This window comes from Melanerpes formicivorus, unplaced genomic scaffold, assembly GCF_026170545.1.
Source record: "Melanerpes formicivorus ecotype bairdi unplaced genomic scaffold, bMelFor1.0.p_v2 SCAF_25, whole genome shotgun sequence".
Classification (NCBI taxonomy): domain Eukaryota; kingdom Metazoa; phylum Chordata; class Aves; order Piciformes; family Picidae; genus Melanerpes; species Melanerpes formicivorus.
In genome coordinates, this window is record NW_027142377.1 from 1,748,355 (window position 1) to 1,771,493 (window position 23,139).

The window sequence follows — 23,139 nt, forward strand, 5'->3', positions numbered from 1 at the left end:
TAGATCAGGTCATCCAGAGCCCTGTCCAGCCTCACCTTGAATATTCCCAGGGATGGGGCCTCCAGGGAGACCTTAGAGCTGCCTTGCAATACCTGAAAGGATCCTACAGGAAGGCTGCAGAGGGTGTCCAAAGACAGGCCAAGAGGGAATGGTTTGAAGCTGAGGCAGAGCAAGGTCACACTCGAGCTGAGGGAGAAGTTCTTCAGTATGGAGCAGTAAGACTCTGGCACAGGCTGCCCAGAGAGGCTGTGGATGCCTCCTCCCTGGGGGTGTTCAAGGCCAGGTTGGATGAAGCTTTGGCCAGCCCAGTCTAGTAAAGAGGCCCTGCCTATCCCAGGGGTGTTGTAGTAGATATCTCTGAGGTCCCTCCAACCTGCACCACTGTATGATTGTCACCTGCTCACAGAGGGGGCTGTAGACTTGTTCACTGCAAAGTACAATGTTTTCCCAAGTGTCACTACTAATCTCAATGTGCAGGTGGATAAATGCCACAATGGACCCTGCTCTCCCTCACCTTCAAACCATTCCCCCTTGTGCTGTCTCTAGACACCCTGAGGAAAAGTCCCTCTGCAGCCTTCCTGGAGGCTCCCTTCAGCCACTGGAAGGCAGGTCTGAGATCCCCCCAGAGTATTCTCTTCTCCAGGCTGAACAGCCCCAGCTCCCTCAGCCTGTCCTCAATGCCAGAGGTGCTCCAGCCCTTGCATCATCTCGTTAGCAAAGGAAAACTTACTCTGAATCTACAATTAAAAGAGATTCCTACCTCAGGATCATCATCATCAAAATCATGGTAAGTGGAATGATCAGGATTATTCATTTTATCCAAAAGCTCAATGGCAAGACTTCGATTTAATGGCTGGGTAACAAAAGGATGCTGAAAGACAGATGGGGGAGGGGGGGGTTAAAAAAACAAACAAACCACACACATTAAAGTTCCAACCACTCATATTAAGCCTGGTTTAATTTCACAGCTAAAAATAAACCCCATCCACAAATGTGTACCTGTAACAACTTCTCAGCTGTAGGTCTTTTCTTAGGATTTTTTGTAAGTGCCATTTTCACAAAGTGATGGAAACTATTTGACCTGCAAAAGGAAGGGGTAAACAATAGGATCAATGGCCCACCATCTTGCATTGCCTATTATCTACTGACACAGGAAAGTGCTTACCATTTCATTTTGTCCTTTAATTTAGGAGGCTGGAAGTTGCTTTTTGTCATTAGGAAAAGTGCTCTGAAAAAAAGCCAAGAGGGTTTCTGAGGTTTACATTGCCATGTATACAGAAGATTAACTGTTCAAAGCATTGTTTAGTAACATATCCATGGGTTATGTGTCCTTGGGGCCAAGAAGGCCAAGGGCATCCTGGGGCTGACTAGAAGGGGAGCAGGTAGTACATCAAGAGAGTTCTCCTTCCTCTCTCCTCCACCCTGGTGAGACCACATATGGAATACTGTGTCCAGTCCTGGGGCCCTTGGTTCAAAGACCTCAGGAACCTCCTTGAGACAGTCCAGCACAGAGACACAAAGCTGCTGAAGGCAGTGGAACATCTCCCTGCTGAGGCTGAGGGAGTTCTGGGGCTCTGGAGCTTCGAGCAGAGGAGCCTGAGGGCTGCCCTCATTGCTGGTGATAAAAGATGTGCAGGGCAGTGTGAGGAGGACAGAGCCAGGCTCTGCTCAAGGATGTCCAATGACAGGACAAGGGGCAATAGGGGCAAGGTGGAGCAGAGCAGGAGCCATGGAAACAGAAGGGAAAACTTTGTCATTGTGAGGGTGCTGGAGCCCTGGAGCAGGCTGCCCAGAGAGGCTGTGGAACCTCCTCCTCTGGAGGCATTCAAAACCTGTCTGGATGCATTCCTGTGTGGCCTACTCTAGGTCTGGCAGGGGGGATTGGACTGGATGATCTTTCAAGGTTCCTCCCAGCCCCTAACATTCTGTGATTATTCAGTTGGTAGGAAGAAGTCTATCACTTTAAGAGCTGCTACCAGAAGGTGACACATTCACACACCACACAAAGAGTTGTTACAATTTCACTTACTGCATTCAGAACACTTACAACCTAACGATCTTGCAGTACCTGCTAACACCACAAGCAGACACAGTCACTGCTCTGCACGGATTCTTTCAGAAACTGCATTTCCACACCCAGCTTTTAACCCCTTGCTCACCTCATTGGGTGTAGGTCAAACATTGGAGGCTGAAGTTCAGCAAGCTCTATAGCAGTTATTCCAACTGCCCACAGATCACACAGTTGGTTATAGCCACCTTTTCTTTCTACTGCAGCAACTTCTGGAGCCATCCTAAAGGGTATGATAACAAAAGTATTTCTTGATAAGCTTCTCACCACAAGTGAAACATTTTTCTGCATGCAACAGTTTGCTGCTCTCTTCTCTGGAGGGCAAAATCTAAAAGCTCACAGCATAAACATTTATACAACTGAATCTTGATAATGTGTATGTGTGTGCAAGAAGTTCTGCACAAGTAAAGCTTCCTTCAATCAGCTTCTAGTAATTAAAAGGCAGTTTCCCAACCAACTGTTTCCCAGTGTGGATGAAGCCAGTAGGACTCAGACAATTTTTGCAGTCACACAGAACTGCCACTAAACAACCAAAGAGGGGAAGTTATAATCATTGAACTACAGTACAGTCCCAACACTATCCAGATTGACACAGAAAGTGATCAACTGACTTTGACAAAAAGAATTCTAACAAAGAGGATGATTTATACAATCAGAGTTCTCCTGAATCCTGAAACCATGAGCCTCTGTCACCTCTGCACAGAGCACTCCCTGTTTGCAAAGTCTGCCTCGCTGTAACGTCAGAAGTGAGGTCATGGAAGTCAACAAAGCAGTTTTACCTCCTCAGGTGGGGAAAAATTATAAGCCATAACTGAGACAGAAATAGGAATAGCTAAAGGAAATGATTCACACGTTTTGAAAGGGCAAAGTAAGTTGTGGATTTGATTGTCCTACACACTCCTATCAGATGACAAACTTAGCAATGTTTCCTTTTAGATTTGAACTGCATTCATCCAGAGCACCTGAGAAGTGGAACTGGAGGTGTGAGTCAATAAAGGCAAAACAGAGAAATGTCACTGAAGGAGTGATCCAGTAAAGCAGCAGAATGCATCTCAAGTGATGCATGACAAACACAGACATCCTTATCTGCAGGTCTGAAAACATCAGCAGGTGTGGTGGCATAAATTAGGGCAAGTTTTCCATAATTAAACTGCATTTCCATACATTTACTCAGGAGTTCACAAAACTCCCCATTCACTCTAAATCCAAAAGGAGTACATTACCCAGGTAGAGGGGGGAAGAGAGGTTACCTCTGGAGGAGAAGCACAAGGGGCAAGAACAGGATTACTGCTTCACTGCACTTTTGCCCTTCACTTCTATCCAAGCACCACAGCCTTACCTGCCCAGACATTTCTAATCACACCTGAAACCTTCAGATTCCCTGTTTCCAACTCAATGTTCTCCTCCCTAACCTCCTCAACCATTTTGCCTCCTTGCTTGTCTCAAATCTGAGAAGAAAAACCAATGCTTTTCATCACATTCAACCTACAGAATGCTTTCAAAGTTACAGTTCAAGGTGATGGCACAATTTGGAAGTTGTGATACAGACCAGGACTAGAGAGAGACATAAACCAATGACACAATTGTGACTACTAGGTGTTTGCACCGTTCTGAAAGAGAAGCAAATCCATGCTTTGGAGTGCCTTGTGCTGCTAAAAATGCTGTGCTTGATTATTTCAAGACTGAGTATTTGACTGCAAGGAGATTTTTATTACACCCATTTTTTTTACTTTGTACCTACTATGCTGTCAGACAGCAGAATCTGGAGTATCTTTCTGAGAAGCAGACAGCAAAGGTGCTGGTTTTACAATGAGAAGATGAAGCACAGAAATGAGCTTAGTGAGGGAAGAGTAAAGCTGCAGTACAGATAGACTAGAACTGTACAGCTCAGTTTGGGCAAACAAGGGAACAAGAAAATGGCTGAGAGGAAGCATTTCAGTGGCAACAGGATTTGTGGAGACAAACAGGTGAAACTTAGCTGAGGAGGTACAGACAAGACTAGCTAGAGTAGAGGGAAGAAACAAAACAGAACACCAGGGAACCAAAAAAAAGTTTAAAACTCAGAGTTAAACCCATGCAAAGTCGTTGACAGCTTTAAAGCTTTGACTAAACTGAGATCCATCAGGCACCAGTGTCACCAGCACACAGTCCTCCCAATTTTCCCCACCACTAGGGCATGTTCTCCTACACTCAGCTCATTCAGCAGCTAGCATAAGTGGTAGAGATACGATCAGCAGACAGCTTGACACAGCCTTCAGTGATTAGCCAGAGTGACACAGCATGCTTTTATCACAACATTATAACATTACAGATGGTATCACAGCATCAACAGTATCAGATACGTTCATATTATATCAGTGGCCACAGAAAACACGGTTACCAATACGGGGTGCCAATGAATGATTTCCTTTTGGCAATTGTAGCAGTTATCTGTGCAGATACCCCAAAATCAGCTAGTAGGGGGAGAAAAAAACAGATAAAAAAAAAGACAGTCAGTAACTGATTTGATGCAATTAATTCTTAATCAGACAATCATGGAATTGCTAGAGTTGGAAGGGACTTCGAGGATCATCCAGTTCCAACCCCCTGCCATGGGCAGGGACACCTCACACTAGGGCAGGTTGCTCAGAGCCACATCCAGCCTGGCCTGAAAAACCTCCAGGCAGGAGGCTTCCACCACCTCCCTGGGCAACCTGTGCCAGTGTCTCACCACCCTCAGGGGGAAGACATTCTTAACATCCAATCTGAATCTCCCCATTTCTAGTTTTTTTTCCATTCCCCCCAGTCCTATCACTCCCTGACACCCTCAAAAGTCCCTCCCCAGCTTTCTTGGAGCCCCCTGCAGATACTGGAAGGCCACAAGAAGGTCTCCTCAGAGCCTTCTCCTCTCTAGACTGAACAGCCCCAACTCCCTCTGTCTCCATAGCAGAGGAGCTCCAGCCCTCTGCTCATCCTCGTGGCTATTCTCTGGGCACAGTCCAGCAAATCCAGATGAACACAGGTTTGGATTCCCCACTCTAAATATTTAACAAGAAATTAAACTATAAAAGCAAATAATGGAAACCTGGTACATTCAGAGATTCATAGAATGGGTTGGGATGGAAGGGGCCTTAAAGATCATCTAGTTCCAACCTACCCCAGCATTCCACTAGACCAGGTTGCTCAAGACCTGAGCCAACCCGGTGCCTGAGATACTGTTGGTCAGCTCCTTTCAGAAGGCAAACATGTCACAGAATCACAGAATTATCAAGGTTGGAAAAGACCTTAGAGATCAAGCCCAACCTATCACCCAACACCATCCAATCAACTAAACCATGGCACTAAGAGCCTCATCCCAGCTTTTCTTAAACACTTCCAGGGGTGGTGACTGCACTACTTCCCCTGGCAAGCCACTTCAATGGCAAATCACTCTTTCTGGGAAGAATTTCTTCCTAACATCTAGCTCCCCTGGAGCAGCTTGAGACTGTGGCCTTTTCTTCTGTTGCTGATTCCCTGGGAGGGACAGCAGCTGAGGGAGCTGGGGGTGTTTAGCCTGGAGAAGAGGAGGCTCGAGGGAAACCTTCTTGCTCTCTACAACTACCTGAAGGGAAGTTGTAGCCACGTGGGTGTCTGTCCCAGGAAAGAGTAGGCTAGCACACAAGTCCTAGCAGTCACATGCAGAGCTTTAATATGATAAAAGACATTAAGTACTATCCAAAAGATTCTTTCAGATAAGCTTTCAAGGTATGTTTCACACTGAAACACTCTGGGTGGCACATTATATTAATAATTGATGAAAACCTGTGATTTATTTTTAGCTCCCCTTTACAGCCTCAGGATGTCTTCACTCAGTGTTTCAATATCACTCCTTCAGACACTTACTTGATGATTGGATATGAGGAACAAGCTCTTTATCATGAGGGTAGGGGAACATTGGAACAGGTTGCCCAGGGAGGTGGTTGGTGTCCCATCCCTGGAGATATTCAAGATGAGGCTCAATAGCACTCTGGGCAACCTGATCTAGTTGAGGATATCCCTGCTGACTGCAGAGGAGTTGGACTAGATGACAAGGGACAGCAATGTGCCCTTGTGGACAGGAAGGCCAATGGGATCCTTGGGTGCATTAAGAAGTGTGGCCAGCACATCAAGGAAGGCTCTCCTCCCCCTCTACTCTGGCCTGGTAAGACCTCACCTGGAACACTGCATCCCGTTTTGGGCTCCCCAGTTCAGGAGGGACAGGGATCTGCTGGACAGAGTCCAAGGGAGGGCTACAAGGATGATGAAGGGACTGGAGAACTGCCTGATGGAGAGAGGCTGAAAGACCTGGCATTGTTTAGCCTGCAGAGGAGAAGGCTGAGAGGGGATCTGATCAATGTCTATCAATAGCTGAGGGCTGGGGATCAGGAAGGAAAGGACAGGGACAGGCTCTGCTCACTTGCTCCCTGTAATAGGACAAGGGGCACTGGATAGAAACTACAGCACAGGAGGTTCCACCTCAACATGAGGAGGAACTTCTTTGCTGTGAGGATCACAGAGCACCGGAACAGGCTCCCAGAGAGGTTGTGGAGTCTCCTTCTCTGGAGCCTTTCCAGCCTTGTCTGGCTGTGTTCCTGTGTGACCTGTGCTGGATTCTATGGCCCTGCTCTGGCAGGGATGTTGGACTCAATGATCTCCAGAGGTACCCTCCAATCCCTAACATCCTGTGACCTTTGGAGGTCCCTTCCAACCCATTCTATGATTCTATGGATGCAGTCAGATACTACCAGCATGAGAGAAAAGAATTCTCATATTCATCAGTGTCATACATGTACCTCATTAAACAAAACAGAGAAGACTTAGAGCACATAAAAACCTTGTTTTCAACACCAAACTGTATGAACTCACCCAATTTTACATGTCCACTGTCCGTTAAGAGAATGTTTGCTCCCTTAAAAAGAAGTCAGCATACTTGGATTAAAACAGAGATTTTTAACAACAACATTATCTGCAATCTTCCTGCAAACTAGAGGGACAAAGACAACCCAAGGGCTGCAGGCTCAAGAAACCTGCAGCCTTACCAAGGTCATGTTTGTGCTTAGCAAGCTGCTCTTCTGCTCTCTAAAGAAATTCAGATTTACAGTTTCTCTCATTCATTTTTAGTTTGGTATTACAAAGTTTCCACTGGATACAAAAGCCTTCTCAAAAAGCAGAATAAGGCAGCTTCCTGTACTGATGAATTCTTACCATCTTCTATTTTATTAAATACAAACTCTAAAGGTCAAAGCAGCAGGAATTGGATTTCCTTTTCATAGCCATGAATTGGTTTTGTCTTGTTTGAGAGCCATGATAATTGCAGCTTAAAGGACCTGTTTATATTTAGCAAGTATTTAGGGAAACTATTTCCACCCTTATGCAGTAGAGATTCTGTTCATGCCAGATTTGAAGAGCTTCCATTTGTGTGCCTAGATGGACCACACACCTCAGTTCAATAATCAAAACTAACCCCAAGGAGTAGTTGGTACTAGAAAGTTGCAATGTAAATGGAGAGAGAACAAATCTGATCTAAAGAGCTGAGTTTAATCTGCTACAACCTTCATTCAGCTCAGCCTGGAGGCTGGAGCTGACTAAACTCAGCTCCAAATGTCAGTCTGTACCTAGGTGGAAGCTGAGCTGAGAGAAGGTTGGAGCTTGACTAAACTCAGCTCCAAACGTCAGCCTATACCCAGGCAGAGGCTGAGCTGAGAGAAGGTTGGAGCTTGACTAAACTCAGCTCCAAACATCAGCCTATACACAGGTAGAGGCTGAGCTGAGTGAAGGCTGGAGCTTGACTAAACTCAGCTCCAAACGTCAGCCTATACCCAGGTAATGGCTGAGCTGAGAGAAGGTTGGAGCTTGACTAAACTCAGCTCCAAACATCAGCCTATACACAGGTAGAGGCTGAGCTGAGTGAAGGCTGGAGCTTGACTAAACTCAGCTCCAAACGTCAGCCTATACCCAGGTAGAGGCTGAGCTGAGAGAAGGTTGGAGCTTGACTAAACTCAGCTCCAAACATCAGCCTATACACAGATAGAGGCTGAGCTGAGTGAAGGTTGGAGCTTGACTAAACTCAGCTCCAAACATCAGCCTATACACAGATAGAGGCTGAGCTGAGTGAAGGTTGGAGCTTGACTAAACTCAGCTCCAAACATCAGCCTATACACAGATAGAGGCTGAGCTGAGTGAAGGCTGGAGCTTGACTAAACTCAGCTCCAAACATCAGCCTATACACAGATAGAGGCTGAGCTGAGAGAAGGTTGGAGCTTGACTAAACTCAGCTCCAAACATCAGCCTATACACAGATAGAGGCTGAGCTGAGTGAAGGCTGGAGCTTGACTAAACTCAGCTCCAAACATCAGCCTATACACAGATAGAGGCTGAGCTGAGTGAAGGTTGGAGCTTGACTAAACTCAGCTCCAAACATCAGCCTATACACAGATAGAGGCTGAGCTGAGTGAAGGCTGGAGCTTGACTAAACTCAGCTCCAAACATCAGCCTATACACAGATAGAGGCTGAGCTGAGAGAAGGTTGGAGCTTGACTAAACTCAGCTCCAAACATCAGCCTATACACAGATAGAGGCTGAGCTGAGTGAAGGCTGGAGCTTGACTAAACTCAGCTCCAAACATCAGCCTATACACAGATAGAGGCTGAGCTGAGAGAAGGTTGGAGCTTGACTAAACTCAGCTCCAAACGTCAGCCTATACCCAGGTAGAGGCTGAGCTGAGAGAAGGTTGGAGCTTGACTAAACTCAGCTCCAAACATCAGCCTATACACAGGTAGAGGCTGAGCTGAGTGAAGGCTGGAGCTTGACTAAACTCAGCTCCAAACGTCAGCCTATACCCAGGTAATGGCTGAGCTGAGAGAAGGTTGGAGCTTGACTAAACTCAGCTCCAAACATCAGCCTATACACAGGTAGAGGCTGAGCTGAGTGAAGGCTGGAGCTTGACTAAACTCAGCTCCAAACGTCAGCCTATACCCAGGTAGAGGCTGAGCTGAGAGAAGGTTGGAGCTTGACTAAACTCAGCTCCAAACATCAGCCTATACACAGATAGAGGCTGAGCTGAGTGAAGGTTGGAGCTTGACTAAACTCAGCTCCAAACATCAGCCTATACACAGATAGAGGCTGAGCTGAGTGAAGGTTGGAGCTTGACTAAACTCAGCTCCAAACATCAGCCTATACACAGATAGAGGCTGAGCTGAGTGAAGGCTGGAGCTTGACTAAACTCAGCTCCAAACATCAGCCTATACACAGATAGAGGCTGAGCTGAGAGAAGGTTGGAGCTTGACTAAACTCAGCTCCAAACATCAGCCTATACACAGATAGAGGCTGAGCTGAGTGAAGGCTGGAGCTTGACTAAACTCAGCTCCAAACATCAGCCTATACACAGATAGAGGCTGAGCTGAGTGAAGGTTGGAGCTTGACTAAACTCAGCTCCAAACATCAGCCTATACACAGATAGAGGCTGAGCTGAGTGAAGGCTGGAGCTTGACTAAACTCAGCTCCAAACATCAGCCTATACACAGATAGAGGCTGAGCTGAGAGAAGGTTGGAGCTTGACTAAACTCAGCTCCAAACATCAGCCTATACACAGATAGAGGCTGAGCTGAGTGAAGGCTGGAGCTTGACTAAACTCAGCTCCAAACATCAGCCTATACACAGATAGAGGCTGAGCTGAGTGAAGGTTGGAGCTTGACTAAACTCAGCTCCAAACATCAGCCTATACACAGATAGAGGCTGAGCTGAGAGAAGGTTGGAGCTTGACTAAACTCAGCTCCAAACATCAGCCTATACACAGACAGAGGCTGAGCTGAGAGAAGGCTGGAGCTTGACTAAACTCAGCTCCAAACATCAGCCTATACACAGATAGAGGCTGAGCTGAGAGAAGGTTGGAGCTTGACTAAACTCAGCTCCAAACATCAGCCTATACCCAGGTAGAGGCTGAGCTGAGTGAAGGCTGGAGCTTGACTAAACTCAGCTCCAAGTGTCAGCACTGCCCATGAATTAGATGGAAAGGCAGCACTGGTGGGTCTCCAAAAGTGTCTGTTTCTCCACACTGTGACTTTTCAGAGAGCAGGAAGTGAGGCCTGCAGTAAAACAAAGCCTGCTTGGGAAAACATTGCACAATTACAGTTAATGAGCCTTAGACAGGGAGCTGGGTAAACACTGTGACAGGCCCCAGCTAACAGCCTCTCGACCTCCTCTGCCTTTCAAATGTAACAGGACAACTACCCCCCAAGCCTAACTTAGCTCCTGAAGGGAAACAAACAGAATCCAAGCCAAGAGGATCTGCAGATGACACTCACATTTCTATGGATGCATTGCATCCCTCCCAAACTGATGCATAATGGCAGAGATCCATCAGAGGTGAGGGAGCCTATCATAAATACATCAAAATTCCCCATCAGTTTTTACTTACCTTGATATCTCTGTGCATCTTTCCTTTGCTGTGAAGATAATACAGGCCCTGCATAAAATATTCAGATAATCATTTACTCCAGGATTTTTCATTTTACACACATTGCTCACTTAATTATGAACCATTCCAATCACCCAAATGAGTCAATGTCATACTTCAGTGCAGCTGAACTGCAGCTGCAAATTCAATCTGTACTAACAGAATACCTGAACCACAGAGCAGATGGGAAGAGTCCTGCACCTGGGAAAGGACAACCCCATGGAGCAGGAGAGGTTGGGGACTGAGCTGCTGGAGAGCAGGGAAGAGGAAAAGGACCTGGGGGTCCTGGTGGATGGGAGGTTGGCCATGAGCCAGCAATGTGCTCTGGTGGCCAAGAAGACCAATGCTAGGGTGGATTGGAAGGGGAATGGTTAGTAGGTTGAGAAAGGTTCTCCTCCTCTACTCTGCCCTGGTGAAGCCTCAACTGGAATACTGCGTCCAGTTTTGAGCCCCTTGGTTCAAGAGGAACAGGGAGCTGCTAGAGAGAGTCCAGCACAGAGCCACAAAGATGCTGAAGGCAGTGGAACATCTTCCTTACAAGGACAGGCTGAGGGAGCCAGGTCTCTTTAGCTTGGAAAGGAGGAGCCTGAGGGTGACCTCATTGCTATTGCTAAAGATGTGCAGGGTGAGCAGGGTGAGCTAAAGATGTGCAGAGGATAGAGCCAGGCTCTGATCAGTGATGCCCAATTCCAGCACAAGGGGCAACAGTGGAAGCTGAGGCATGGGAAGTTTCACATGAACATGAGGAAGAAGTTTTCCCCTGTGAGGGTGACAGAACACTGGAACAGGCTGGAACAGGCTGCCCAGGGGAGTTGTGGAGTCTCCCTCTCTGGAGATATTCAAGACCCATCTGGATGTGTACCTGTGTGATCTGCTCCAGGTGCTCCTGCTCTAGCAGGGGGGCTGGACTGGATGACCTTTTGAGGTCCCTTCCAGCCCCTAACATTCCGTGATTCTGTAATATGACCACTCTGTTCTGCTCTTGTGAGACCCCACCTGCAGTACTGTGTCCAACTATGGGGCCCCCAACACAAGAGAGACCTGGACCTGCTGGAGAGGGTCCAGAGCAGCGCTGGAGCACCTTTTGTATGAAGACAGCCTGAAAGACTTGGGGCTGTTCAGCCTGGACAAGAGAAGGCTCCAGGGAAACCTCAAGCTGCGTTTCAATATCTGCAGGGGAGCTGCAGGAAGGCTGGGGAGGAACTGTGCAGAAGGGCTTGGAGCAGTAAGACCAGGGGCAATGGTTTGAAAGTGGAGCAGGGCAGAGTTAGGTTGAACATCAGGAGGAAGTTGTGCACAAGGAGAGTGATGAAATACTGGAAGAGGTTGCCCAGGGCTGGGCTTGAGGCCCCATGCCTGGAGCCATTGAAGCTGAGCCTGGCTGTGTCCCTGTGCAGCCTGCTCTAGCTGGAGGTGTCCCTGCTGAGTGCAAGGGGGTTGCACAAGATGCCCTTGGAGGCTCCCTTCCAACCCAATGCAATCTGTAAGGACTGCATTCCCTGCCTGGCTTTTCCCTGATAAGTGTCACCTTTTTAGAGCATTGTTAAAATGCCTAACAGCCTTCTCTTGAACAGATGGATCACTGGATACCTACTGCAGCTGCCACATCATCACATGCTTCACTCAGCCTAGCACCATGCTAGCAGACAGTACTCTTGAGCCTTACACAGGAGCCAAGCTCCCAATTCATGGGTGTCTGCAGAAGCACTAATCTGTCTTTGAGTCTGACAGTACCAAATCATCTTAGGACTCAAAATTACTTGGAAGCTTTAAATGCTGGATGAATTCCATGAAACCAAATCCCTGTCTGACAGTGTGTGTGGGGGGAACAGTGTCACTATGTACACTGCAAGATTAGCCCCAAAATGTTCTTCCAGGGGTAAAACAACATGGAGACACCTTCCTTGCTCTCAGTCATGAACCTCCATAAAACTACATTTTAATGTGAGATATCCATGTCAAGAGCCATTTTCTTTGCAAGGCCTCACACAGCTGATTGCAAAAAATAAGTTTGGACTGTGTTCCATTACCAGGATTTTCATGGATGGTCCAAAAAATGTGGATATAGCCCAAGAGTAGTAGTTTGACATCTAGATGGAGGTCCTACATCTGGGTCAGGGTAATCACTAGTACTGATATCGGCTGGGCAGGGACTGGCTGGAGAGCAGCCCTGGAGAAAAGGCCTTGGGGGAGCTGGGGGATGAGAAGCTCAAGAGGAGCCAGCAGGGAGCACTTGCAGCCCAGAGAGCCAAGCAGAGCCTGGGCTGCAGCAAGAGAAGTGTGGCCAGCAGGGCCAGGGAGGGGATTCTCCCCCTCTGCTCCACTCTGCTCAGACCCCACCTGGAGCACCGTGTCCAGTTCTGGAGCCTCTCTTCCAGGAAGGATCTGGAGGTGCTGGAAGGTGTCCAGAGAAGGGCCACGAGGGTGAGCAGAGGGCTGGAGCTGCTCTGGAGACAGACTGAGAGAGTTGGGGCTGTGCAGTCTCGAGAAGAGAAGGAGACCTTTTTGTGGCCTTGCAGCATCTGAAGGGGGCTCCACAAAAGCTGGGGAGGAACTTTTGAGGGTATCAGGGAGTGATAGGACTGGGGGGAATGGAGCAATACTAGAAATGGGTAGATTCATATTGGATGTTAGGAGGAAGCTCTTCCCCATGAGGGTGGTGAGACACTGGCACAGGTTGCCCAGGGAGGTGGTGGAAGCCTCTTGCCTGCAGGTTTTTCAAGCCAGGCTGGATGTAGCTGTGAGCAACCTGCTGTAGTGTGAGGTGTCCCTGCCCATGGCAGGGGGGTGGGATGCTCCTTGAGGTCTCTTCCCACCCTAACAATTCTATGATTCTGCGGAGGTCACTGAGGACTGAAGCCCCTAAGAGGTCTGTATGGGTGCCATTACTGTTTAATATCTTTACTAGTGACATAGGAGGATCAAGTGCACCCTTGGCAGATCTGCCAAGGCAAGTGGTGCAGCTGACACACCTGAAGGATGGGATGTCATTCACAGGGACATGAGACAAACTCAAGCAGCAGGCCCTGGACCCAGATCAGGGCAATTTCCAGTACCAATATAGGCTGGATGATGATGGAATTGAGAGCAGCTCAGCCAAGAAGGTCTTGAGTGCACTGGTGGATGAAAAGCTGGACATGAGCCAGCAATGCAGGCTGGTAGTCCAGAAAGCAAACTGTGTCCAGGACTGCATCAAAGGGAAAGTGGCCTGCAGGTGATTTTGCCACTCTGCTCTGGCAAGACCCCATCTGAAATACTGTGTTCGGCTCTGAAGTCTTCAGAACAGGAAAGACATGGAGCAGGTCCAGAGGAAGGCCACAAAATTGACCAGTGATGGAATACCTCTCCTATGAGGAAAGGCTGAGAGAGTTGGAGCTCTTCAGCCTTGAGAAGAAAAGGCTGTGGCCTTTTGAGAAGGCTTATTATGGCCTTTTGATTTTTAAAAGGGGTTTTGTAAGAAAGATGGGGATAGACCTTTTGAGCAGGGCCTGCAGCAATAGGACAAGGGATAATGGTTGTAAACTTGAAGAGGGTACACTTAGACTACATCTAAGGAAGACAATTGTTACAATGAGGGAGGTGAAACACTGGAACAGGTTTCCCAAAGAGGTTGCAGATACCCCACATCCCTAGAAACATTCAGGGTCTGGTGGGACAGGGCTCTGAGCAACCTGCTCTAGTTTATGTTTCATCTTCATGTCCCCACTTATTGCAGGGTGTGCTGGACTAGATGACCTTTAAAGGTCCCTTCCAACCTCAAACCATTCTTTAAACATAAGGATTTAAAGATTCAAAAGCCAAAAAAACGTTCCCAGGTATCAGGTCACTGTAGGGATTAGAATCCTAGAATTCTTAGGGTTGGAAAGGACCTCAAGGATCATCTAGTTCCAACCCCCCTGCCACAGGCAGGATTAAAAGAAAAAAGCCATGTCCTCTAAGGCAGAAGGCAGCAATCTCTGGCATAGCATAATGAGATGGTAAGTGGCATACAAAGGAGCTGGCTCAGGGAAAGAACTATCTTGAAAGAGCATTTGAGAGAAGCAGAAGCTCCCCACTGACAGCAAGCAACAGATTGGCATTCACTGGAAGCCATGAATTGCTCTCTCATATGGAAGCAAGACAGCCACCAAAAATGCCATTTCTGACTCAGTTTTACTGGTGCACTGAATCTTTAATTCAGGGAGTGGAACATCTTCCTTACGAGGAGAGACTGAGGGAGATGAGGGCTTTTTAGTTTGGAGAAAAGGAGCCTGAGGGTGCTGTTGATAAAGATGTGCAGGGTGAGTGCCCAGAGGATGGTTCTGCTGGGTGATGCCCAGTGCCAGCACAAGGGGCACTGAGTGGAAGCTGAGGCATAGGAAGTTCCATGGAAATAGGAGGAAGAATTTTGTCACTGTGAAGATGACAGAAGAGTGGAACAGGCTGCCCAGGGGGGTTGTGGAGTCTTCCCCTGGACATATCCAAAACCTGCCTGGATGTGCTCTTGTGTGACCTGGCCTGGGTAACCCTGCTCTGTCAGGGGTGTTGGAATGGATGATCTCTGGAGGTCCCTTCCAGCTCCTCAGATTCTGTGATAGGAAAATGAAAGCTAGTATAGCCATGAGGATATGCTGATGGCCTTATCCTGACCACCTCAAATACACTGCCAATTTTGGTTTCTTCTTGTTGGCACAGATCAACTGTCAGATATAAAACCCAGAGTCTACAGTGTCTTTCAAACTGAACAGCAAGTCATTTGTACCACAAATAGAGATTAATAAATATGCTGCTTCCCCACTGTAGAGGTAAAATAAATTAACAGCAGGAAGATTAGGCCAGTATGCATCAAATGACCCAGGACAATCTGAGGTTATACAATTATACACAGCAGTTCTAGGTTATAACACAGGAACCCTCCAAAGCCTATAGAGAACTGCTACACCATGCAAACATCACACCTGTCTGCAACCTTGCATTTCAGCTTGCAATACTTGCACACTAACAACCAGCAGCGAGAACCTGAGAATTACTACCTGTAACGTTTCTCTGCTGACATAGGCAATCTGCTGTTCTGACAGGGGTCCAGTCACTGAAATGGAAGGGAGGGGAAAAAATAAGTTATAAAAGTCAAGTCCTTGGTTTTCCTTCTCCTGCCTTGCCTGCCTGCCTCCCTCCTTCTCCTGCCTTGCCTGCCTGCCTGCCTCCTTCTCCTGCCTTGCCTGCCTGCCTCCCTCCCTCTCCTGCCTTGCCTGCCTGCCTGCCTCCCTCTCCTGCCTTGCCTGCCTGCCTCCCTCCTTCTCCTGCCTTGCCTGCCTGCCTCCCTCCTTCTCCTGCCTTGCCTGCCTGCCTCCCTCCTTCTCCTGCCTTGCCTGCCTGCCTCCCTCCTTCTCCTGCCTTGCCTGCCTGCCTCCTTCCTTCTCCTGCCTTGCCTGCCTGCCTCCCTCCTTCTCCTGCCTTGCCTGCCTGCCTCCCTCCTTCTCCTGCCTTGCCTGCCTGCCTCCCTCCTTCTCCTGCCTTGCCTGCCTGCCTGCCTCCCTCCTTCTCCTGCCTTGCCTGCCTGCCTGCCTCCCTCCTTCTCCTGCCTTGCCTGCCTGCCTCCCTCCTTCTCCTGCCTTGCCTGCCTGCCTCCCTCCTTCTCCTGCCTGCCTTCTTGGGCTTCTCCAAGGAAACTGAAGGAACAGGGAGTTAAAAATGAGATGTTTTAAGCACCTATCTGTTTAGCTTCTACAAAGCCCCCAACAATATTAGCATCATGCAATATGCATCTTCAAAACAGGTCTAGATCCAGGTGGTTGTGAGCTCCTGAAGGAAGGAAATCACTTTTGCTCAAAAAAAAGTAAATAACTATCCCACTATAGCTAATTTTGTTGAAAGAAACCAACCCCAAATCTAACCAATTGTGTAAATACACCAGCTCAAATTGATCTTCAATGGATTGTTATTGGTAATTCATTTACTATTCCTGCTCTCTGCTTCCACAGCACTGCAATCATCTCCCTTTTTGAAATTAAAGCTTGACTTGAAGCAATTACTCTTGACATACCATGATAAATATCCTGTAGGGAGCCACCTCCACAGAACTCCATGCAAATCCACAGCTTGTCTCGTCTGAAAAGTGAGCACAAAGCCATCAATTAGCTGTCAAGCCCGCACACAGCACCCACAAAGGCCAAGTCAGAGGATGCACACGTTACAAAGCACAGCATAACAAGCTCTTGTAGCATGAAAAAGTACAAGTCAAACCAGGAACACAATTTAATCTATGGCATACTTCCCTGTCAAAAGAGCAATTGAAGACCAAAAATATTCCAGGGTTTACTGGAGCAATGGAAACAGTATTAGCAAAATGTACACACTGACTTTGCCACTATCAAAATGAAATGTGTTTTCATCGAGACAAGAGAGAAAACCAGACATGGCTTCTTATATTCCTCTTTGCTTTCACTTCCCCTCTACTTTTTCACCTCAAAAAAAGCACCCAAACCCAAATCAAAAAGCCCTCAATTTCTTTGGAAACAAATGAAGACAAACTCTTCAATACTTCAGGCAAAGCTAGAGTGAGCAGAGCCCGTGGTGTAGCTAAATGCCTTCTCAGAGGAAGGCTTTTCCCTCAAAATGACCAACAGAGATTTTTTTACGTAGGGATCAGAGAGAAGTTCTTCAGATTCCTCTAAAGGAGTCAATTCAGTCTGACTCACTCACCTCAGGGGAGACCTCCTTGCTCTCTACAACTACCTGAAGGGAGGCTGTAGCCAGGTGGGGGTTGGTCTCTTCTCCCAGGCAACCAGCACCAGAACAAGAGGACACAGTCTCAAGCTGTGCCAGGGGAGGTTTAGGCTGGAGGTCAGGAAGAAATTCTACACAGAGAGAGTGACTGCCCATTGGAATGGGCTGCCAAGGGAGGTGGTGGAGTCACCATCACTGGAGGTGTTCAGGAGGAGACTTGATAGGGTGCTTGGTTGCATGGTTTAGCTGATTAGGTGGTGTTGGATGATAGGTTGGAAGTGATGATCTCAAAGGTCTCTTCCAACCTGGTCTATTCTATTCCAACATTAAGAAGATAAGCTTCAACAAGGCCAAATGCCAGGGGTCACAACAACCCCAAGCAATGCTGCAGGCCTGGGGCAGTGGGGCTGGAAAGCTGCTGGCAGAAAGGGAGCTGGGGGTCCTAATGGCCAAGCAGCTGAAGAGGAGCCAGCAGTGTGCCCAGGTGGCCAAGAAAGCCAGTGGCATCCTGGCTGGGATCAGCAATGCTGTGCCCAGCAGGAGCAGGGAGGGGATTGTCCTCTGGGCCTCAGCTCTGGGCAGGCCACACCTTGAGGGCTGTGTCCAGTTTGGGGCAGCTCAATATAAGAGAGATGTGGAGGGGCTGGAGCCAGGGCAGAGGAGGGCAAGGAAGCTTGGAAGGACCTGCAGAAGAAATCTGAGGAGGAGCAACTGAAGGAGCTGGGGATGGTTAGTGGGAACCAGAGGAGGATGAGGGCAGACCTCATGGTTCTCTACAGTTACCTGAAAGGAGGTTGTGGAGAGGCTGGTGCTGGTCTCTTCTCCCAGGTAGTTTGTGATAGAATAAGAGGGAACAGCCTCAAGCTGCACCTGGATAGGTTTAGACTGGACAGCAGGAAGAATTTTTTCACAGCACTGGAATGGGCTGCCCTGGGAGGTGGTGCAGTCACCAAGGCTGGTTCTGTTTAAAGGTTATTTGGATGTGGTGCTTGGGGCTATGGTTTAGGGGTGACCCTTGTAGAGTAGGGTTAATGGTTGGATTTGATGATCCTGAGGGTCTCTTCCAACCTGAATGTGCTTTCCAAAAGCAGACAACAGGCTGAAGGATTCACAGGCACCTTCTACCCCAGACAATTCTATTCTTCCTGATTAATTTTCACCATGTGCACCATGAGTGACTGCAAAAAGGCCTTTTGGACCTGCCCAGTCGTTCCTGGCTGACAAAACAGACAGGAAAGAAAAAAGGCATACAACAACCTTAGGGCAGACTGGGACCCAGGACAACCAAAGGACAGACTGATGATTGTTCTGCAGCTTGCTCATGACCTCTGGTTTTGAGTTCTTCTTGCTCCCTCAGAACAGTTGGGACACTCCTGCAAGATCACAGAAGTGTTTGCAATGGTGTCAGTGCTGAGCTTCTCCCCTGAGCTGCAAATTTCCATTATTCCTCAGCCAGAAGAGCTGAAAATAAAAAACTCTGAGAAATGTAAAAAAAAAAATAGAAATCTATCCCTTGGATCTGCTCCCCTTTTGCATCCATGGTCCTCAAAGTTATGCCCCAGCTGCTTCCTCTAGTGATGGGAATAGTATTGTTGAGGCACTACAGAGAATTTAAGCAATGGAAGTCCCTGGCACCCATTCCATACATTTCTGGAGGTTAACTAAAGCTTTGCTTGAAACAATATGAAGGCTTTCCACTGAAATAACTGATCACACACAGAAGCAACATCACCACCTGAGCTAGCAATGGCAGAAGGGAGAAAGAAGAGCAAGAATCACTGGAGAAGGACATCTGTGAGCCCCTTCCTTGCTCCCCCACAGTGATACAAGACTTGGACAGGCACACTGTTGTGAGCATTGAGCTCATGAAAGCCACTCCTTCCCTATGTGGCTGCATATTGTTCAGTGCCAACAGCAAGGGGGTGGGAAAGAGCCACAACAATTCCAGCAGGCTGTGGGACAGCAGCCACAAAGAGACACAGAATGGTTTGGGTTAGAAGAGGCCTCCAAAGGTCCTCCTGCCTAACCCTGTGCAGTGAGAAGGGACATCCTCCACTAGATCAGGTTGCTCAGAGCCCTGCTGAACCTGACCTTGAGTATCTCCACAGATGGGACCTCAGCTAACCTCCCTGGCCAAACTGTTGCAGTGCTCCACCACCCTCATGGTGCAGAACTTGCTCCTAACATCCAGTCTGTCTTTTCTTCCCTAATTTCAAACCATTGCCCCTCATCCTACGACTGCAGGCCTTTGAAAGCAGCCTTCTTGCAGCCCCCCTTCAGGTACTGGAAGGCTGTTATCAGGACTTCCTGGAGCCATCTCTTTTCCAGGCTGACAGGAGGTAGGTAAGTGCTCTAAATTCACACCTTCACCTACTGGGCATTAATTTCCCAGTGTGGAAAAGCCCTAGAGAAAAGGAAAAAGAACATAAGAGGATCAAGAGAGGAAACTGTATTTCTAATTTGCTATCTAGCCTTTCATCTTAGCCTTTTACTGCACCTAAGTGCTCTGAGCCAAAGGAAGCTCCACCTAATCACCCTGAACAGAGTACATAGCTGTCTGTCTGCAGAACATACAGCAAGCACAGCAAACAAACAGAGACAGGATCAACAGCACCACTTAATGTCTGCAACTTAATACCTCAGATAAGAGCAAAGCACGAGTTTGACTGCCTGAAAAATCCCTAAGTACACAGAAGGAAAGGGGGACCAAGTGGGGAGCAAGCCACTGATATCTGCCATGTACAAATGTACTCCACTGCTTGGCCTTCCCATTGAAGGGGACTTGAAACACAGCAGGTCAGAGAATGAGAGGCCCAGAGACAGTCATTTCACTGCTCAAACAAGAGAAGTACCACACCAAAGGAAGGGGAGAGGAGCAAGAACACAAAAAGTGCAGTATCCTGGGCTGCAGCAAGAGGAGTGTGGCCATCAGGGCAAGAGAGGATTCTGCCCCTTTGCTCTGCTGAGACCCCAGTTCCAATACTGCATCCCAGTTCTGGTGTCCCCATCACAAGAAGGACACAGAGATGTTGGAGTGAGGCCAGAGGGTCACAAGGATGATCCAAGGGATGGAGCACCTCTGCTGTAAAGATAGGCTGAGGAAGCTGGGGTTGTTCAGCCTAGAGGAGAGAAGACTCTGGGGGAACCTCAGAGCTGCCTTCCAATACCTGAAGGGATCCTACAGGAGAAAGGCCTTTTTTTTAAGAGTGTCTAGAAACAGAACATGGGTAAATAGTTTGAAGGTGAGGAAGAACAGTGTTAGACTGTATCTCAGGAAATTGTTCTTCAGTACAAGGGTGGTGAAACTCTGGAACAGGTTGCCCAGGGAGGCTGTGGATGCCCCTTCCCTGGAGGTGTTTAAGGCCAGGTTGGATGAGCCCTTCAGCAACCTGGTACAGTGGAAGGTGTCCCTGCTCATGGCAGGGGGGTTGGAACTGGATGGTCTTTAAGGTCCCTTCCAACATAAACCATTCTATGAATCTACCAACAGCAAATATTATTAGAAATTAGCTATCAATTCTCTCAATACTGAGACTTTGTATTGCATATGAGTTTACTGTGGTTAACACTTCCTTGTAACAAGCAAGCCTGACACCTTACAAACTGATTTACACAAAAATGCAATTTATAGATTGTGTCATAGAATGGCTCAGGTTGGAATGGACCTCAAGAGCTCTCTACTCCAAGCTCCCCTCTATGGGCACGGACACCTCTCAAGTAGACTTGAGTGCTCAAGGCTTCATCTAACCTGGCCTTAAATACCTCCAGCAAGGAGGCATCCACAACCACTCTGGGCAACCTGTTCCAGAGTCTCACTACCCTTCACTGAAGAATTTCTTCCTAAGATCCAGTCTAACCCCACTCTCCCTCAGATTCAAACCATTCCCCCTTGTCCTGTCTTTGGACACCCTTACGAAAAGTCCCTCTCCAGCCTCCCTGTAGGTGTTGGAAGTCTCCTCCAGAGACAGAACGATTTACATATACCACATTAAGTGTCCTAAACAATTCTGGATTAAGAAGAAAGCTAGAATATCAAATCATTTTTAGACTTCAAAACAGATCCAAAACACAGATCAGCAGTAGGTTTCTGAAAGGCTGCACAACTTATGGTCTTGGCTACTTCAGTATGAAATGATCTTTAATGCTCAATATAGCACTACTCCTTTTTTTTCCCCTCTCCTCCTTATTTCCACACAACATTCAATTCTGACCCATCAGACAATTTTGCATGCCAACACCAGTTAAGTCAGACAAGCTCTGCCTATATTATGCAATATTTACACTGCCCAAAGTATTTAAGAGACATCTCACTGGAAGAGATTTCAAAGCTACTGTGATACACAGATTCTTTCTTCATCCATGCTGCTTCATTTTCCATTTGTGTGTGCACTTCAAAGCTTTTAATCAGTAACTCATTTCCAAGGACACAGCCACTGTGTAAGATTTTGCTAAGATACACTTTATAGAGTGACAACATAGTAAGCAGAACAGACTTTAAAATAAATGAAGAATTGAATATAAAAGTGGTGAAAATAGTAACAAATGAGCGAAAAACACAAGATACTAACTTGGTAAATCATTTTGTCTAAGTCACCTTCTAGATTAGTCCTTGACAAGGAGAGAGAGAGAGAGAGCTCACACCATTTTTAAATGAGTGAAAGAAACAAACTGTACCTGAGATAGCTGCCAAAATAAGCCACAATGTTTGGATGTTTACAGTCTTTCATCATGATGATTTCCTGCTGCACAACAGCAAAATCCTCTCCTGAAAAGCAGAAGAATAAATGTTTTCATTGGCCTGGTTCACACTCACAGCTCATTTATAAAATAGATGGTTTGGAGTAATTAAAACTGATCATCTGCCAGTTTCACAGCTGTAAATCAGCATTTATTAGCAAGCCTTAGCAATAAGTAACTTCAGTCTTAACATCACAGAATCATGGAATTTTTAGGGTTGGAATGGACCTCAAGCATCATCCAGTTCCAGCCCCCCTGCCATGAGCAGGGACACCTCACACTACAGCAGGTTGCTCACAGCCACATCCAGCCTGGCCTGAAAAACTTCCAGAAATGAGGCTTCCACCACCTCCCTGGGCAACCTCTTCCAGTGTCCCACCACCCTCATGGTGAAGAGTGTCTCAGAGTCAGATGGACCTCACATCTGCTATCTCTTAGGGTACTGACCACAGCTCTTTCTGAAACCTTCCTGTTCCCCAAGATCCTACTGTGTCTATCTGCCTTGTCAATAGTCCAGGTTCTTAAAAACATGACAGAACTCTGCTGGTTTTGGCCATATGCCAAACACCCATTAGATCATCTTCCTAAGCAAAGAAAAACACCACAACAAAACAAGCCAAACGTTCAATAGTTTCCTGCTGCAAGTTTTCAGTCAGCTCAGAAACCATGAACAGTTATGGACTCTGCCTAACATATGTCCAGATAAACACTGATAGGGATGTGGCATTTCCCCAAGTCTTACTGTTGCCTACCTTGGCTGTCCCCAGTTGTTAGTGATTGCAAGGGACTTCTAGAGATCAAGCTCAGCCAGAGCAGGCAACAGATCAAAGCATCCAGGTAGGTTTTGAATGTCTTCAGAGAAGACTCCACCACCTCTCTGGGCAGCCTGCTCCAGGCCTCCAGCAGCCTCACACCAAACAAGCTTCTCCTTGTGTTGAGGTGGAACCTCCTAGGTTCCAGCTTGGACCTGTTGTTCCTTGTCCTGTCACTGGGCACCACCAAACAGAGCCTGGCCCCTTCATCCTGATCCCCACCCCTCAGCTACTGATAGACATTGATCAGATCCCCTCTCAGCCTTCTCCTCTCCAGACTAAGCAGCCCCAGGGTTCTCAGTCTTACTTCACAGGAGAGATGCTCCACTCCATCATCCTCACAGCTCTCTGTTGGACTCTCTCCA

General features: G+C 47.5%; 1 protein-coding gene across 5 annotated transcripts in view; it reads right to left on the reverse strand.

Annotated features, from left to right (window-relative positions):
- Positions 1-23,139, reverse strand: part of MAP4K3 (mitogen-activated protein kinase kinase kinase kinase 3) — an 88,510-nt gene that overhangs the window by 47,750 nt on the left and 17,621 nt on the right. For all 5 annotated transcript variants that reach the window (XM_068153063.1, XM_068153062.1, XM_068153061.1 and 2 more), the window contains exons 3-12: positions 21,900-21,990; positions 16,543-16,607; positions 15,533-15,588; positions 10,482-10,529; positions 6,932-6,974; positions 4,449-4,521; positions 2,160-2,291; positions 1,166-1,228; positions 1,000-1,081; positions 761-871 (exon numbers count right to left, since the gene is read on the reverse strand). In XM_068153063.1, the coding sequence (XP_068009164.1) occupies positions 761-871; positions 1,000-1,081; positions 1,166-1,228; positions 2,160-2,291; positions 4,449-4,521; positions 6,932-6,974; positions 10,482-10,529; positions 15,533-15,588; positions 16,543-16,607; positions 21,900-21,990 (764 nt within the window). The remainder of the gene's footprint in view (positions 1-760; positions 872-999; positions 1,082-1,165; positions 1,229-2,159; positions 2,292-4,448; positions 4,522-6,931; positions 6,975-10,481; positions 10,530-15,532; positions 15,589-16,542; positions 16,608-21,899; positions 21,991-23,139) is intronic.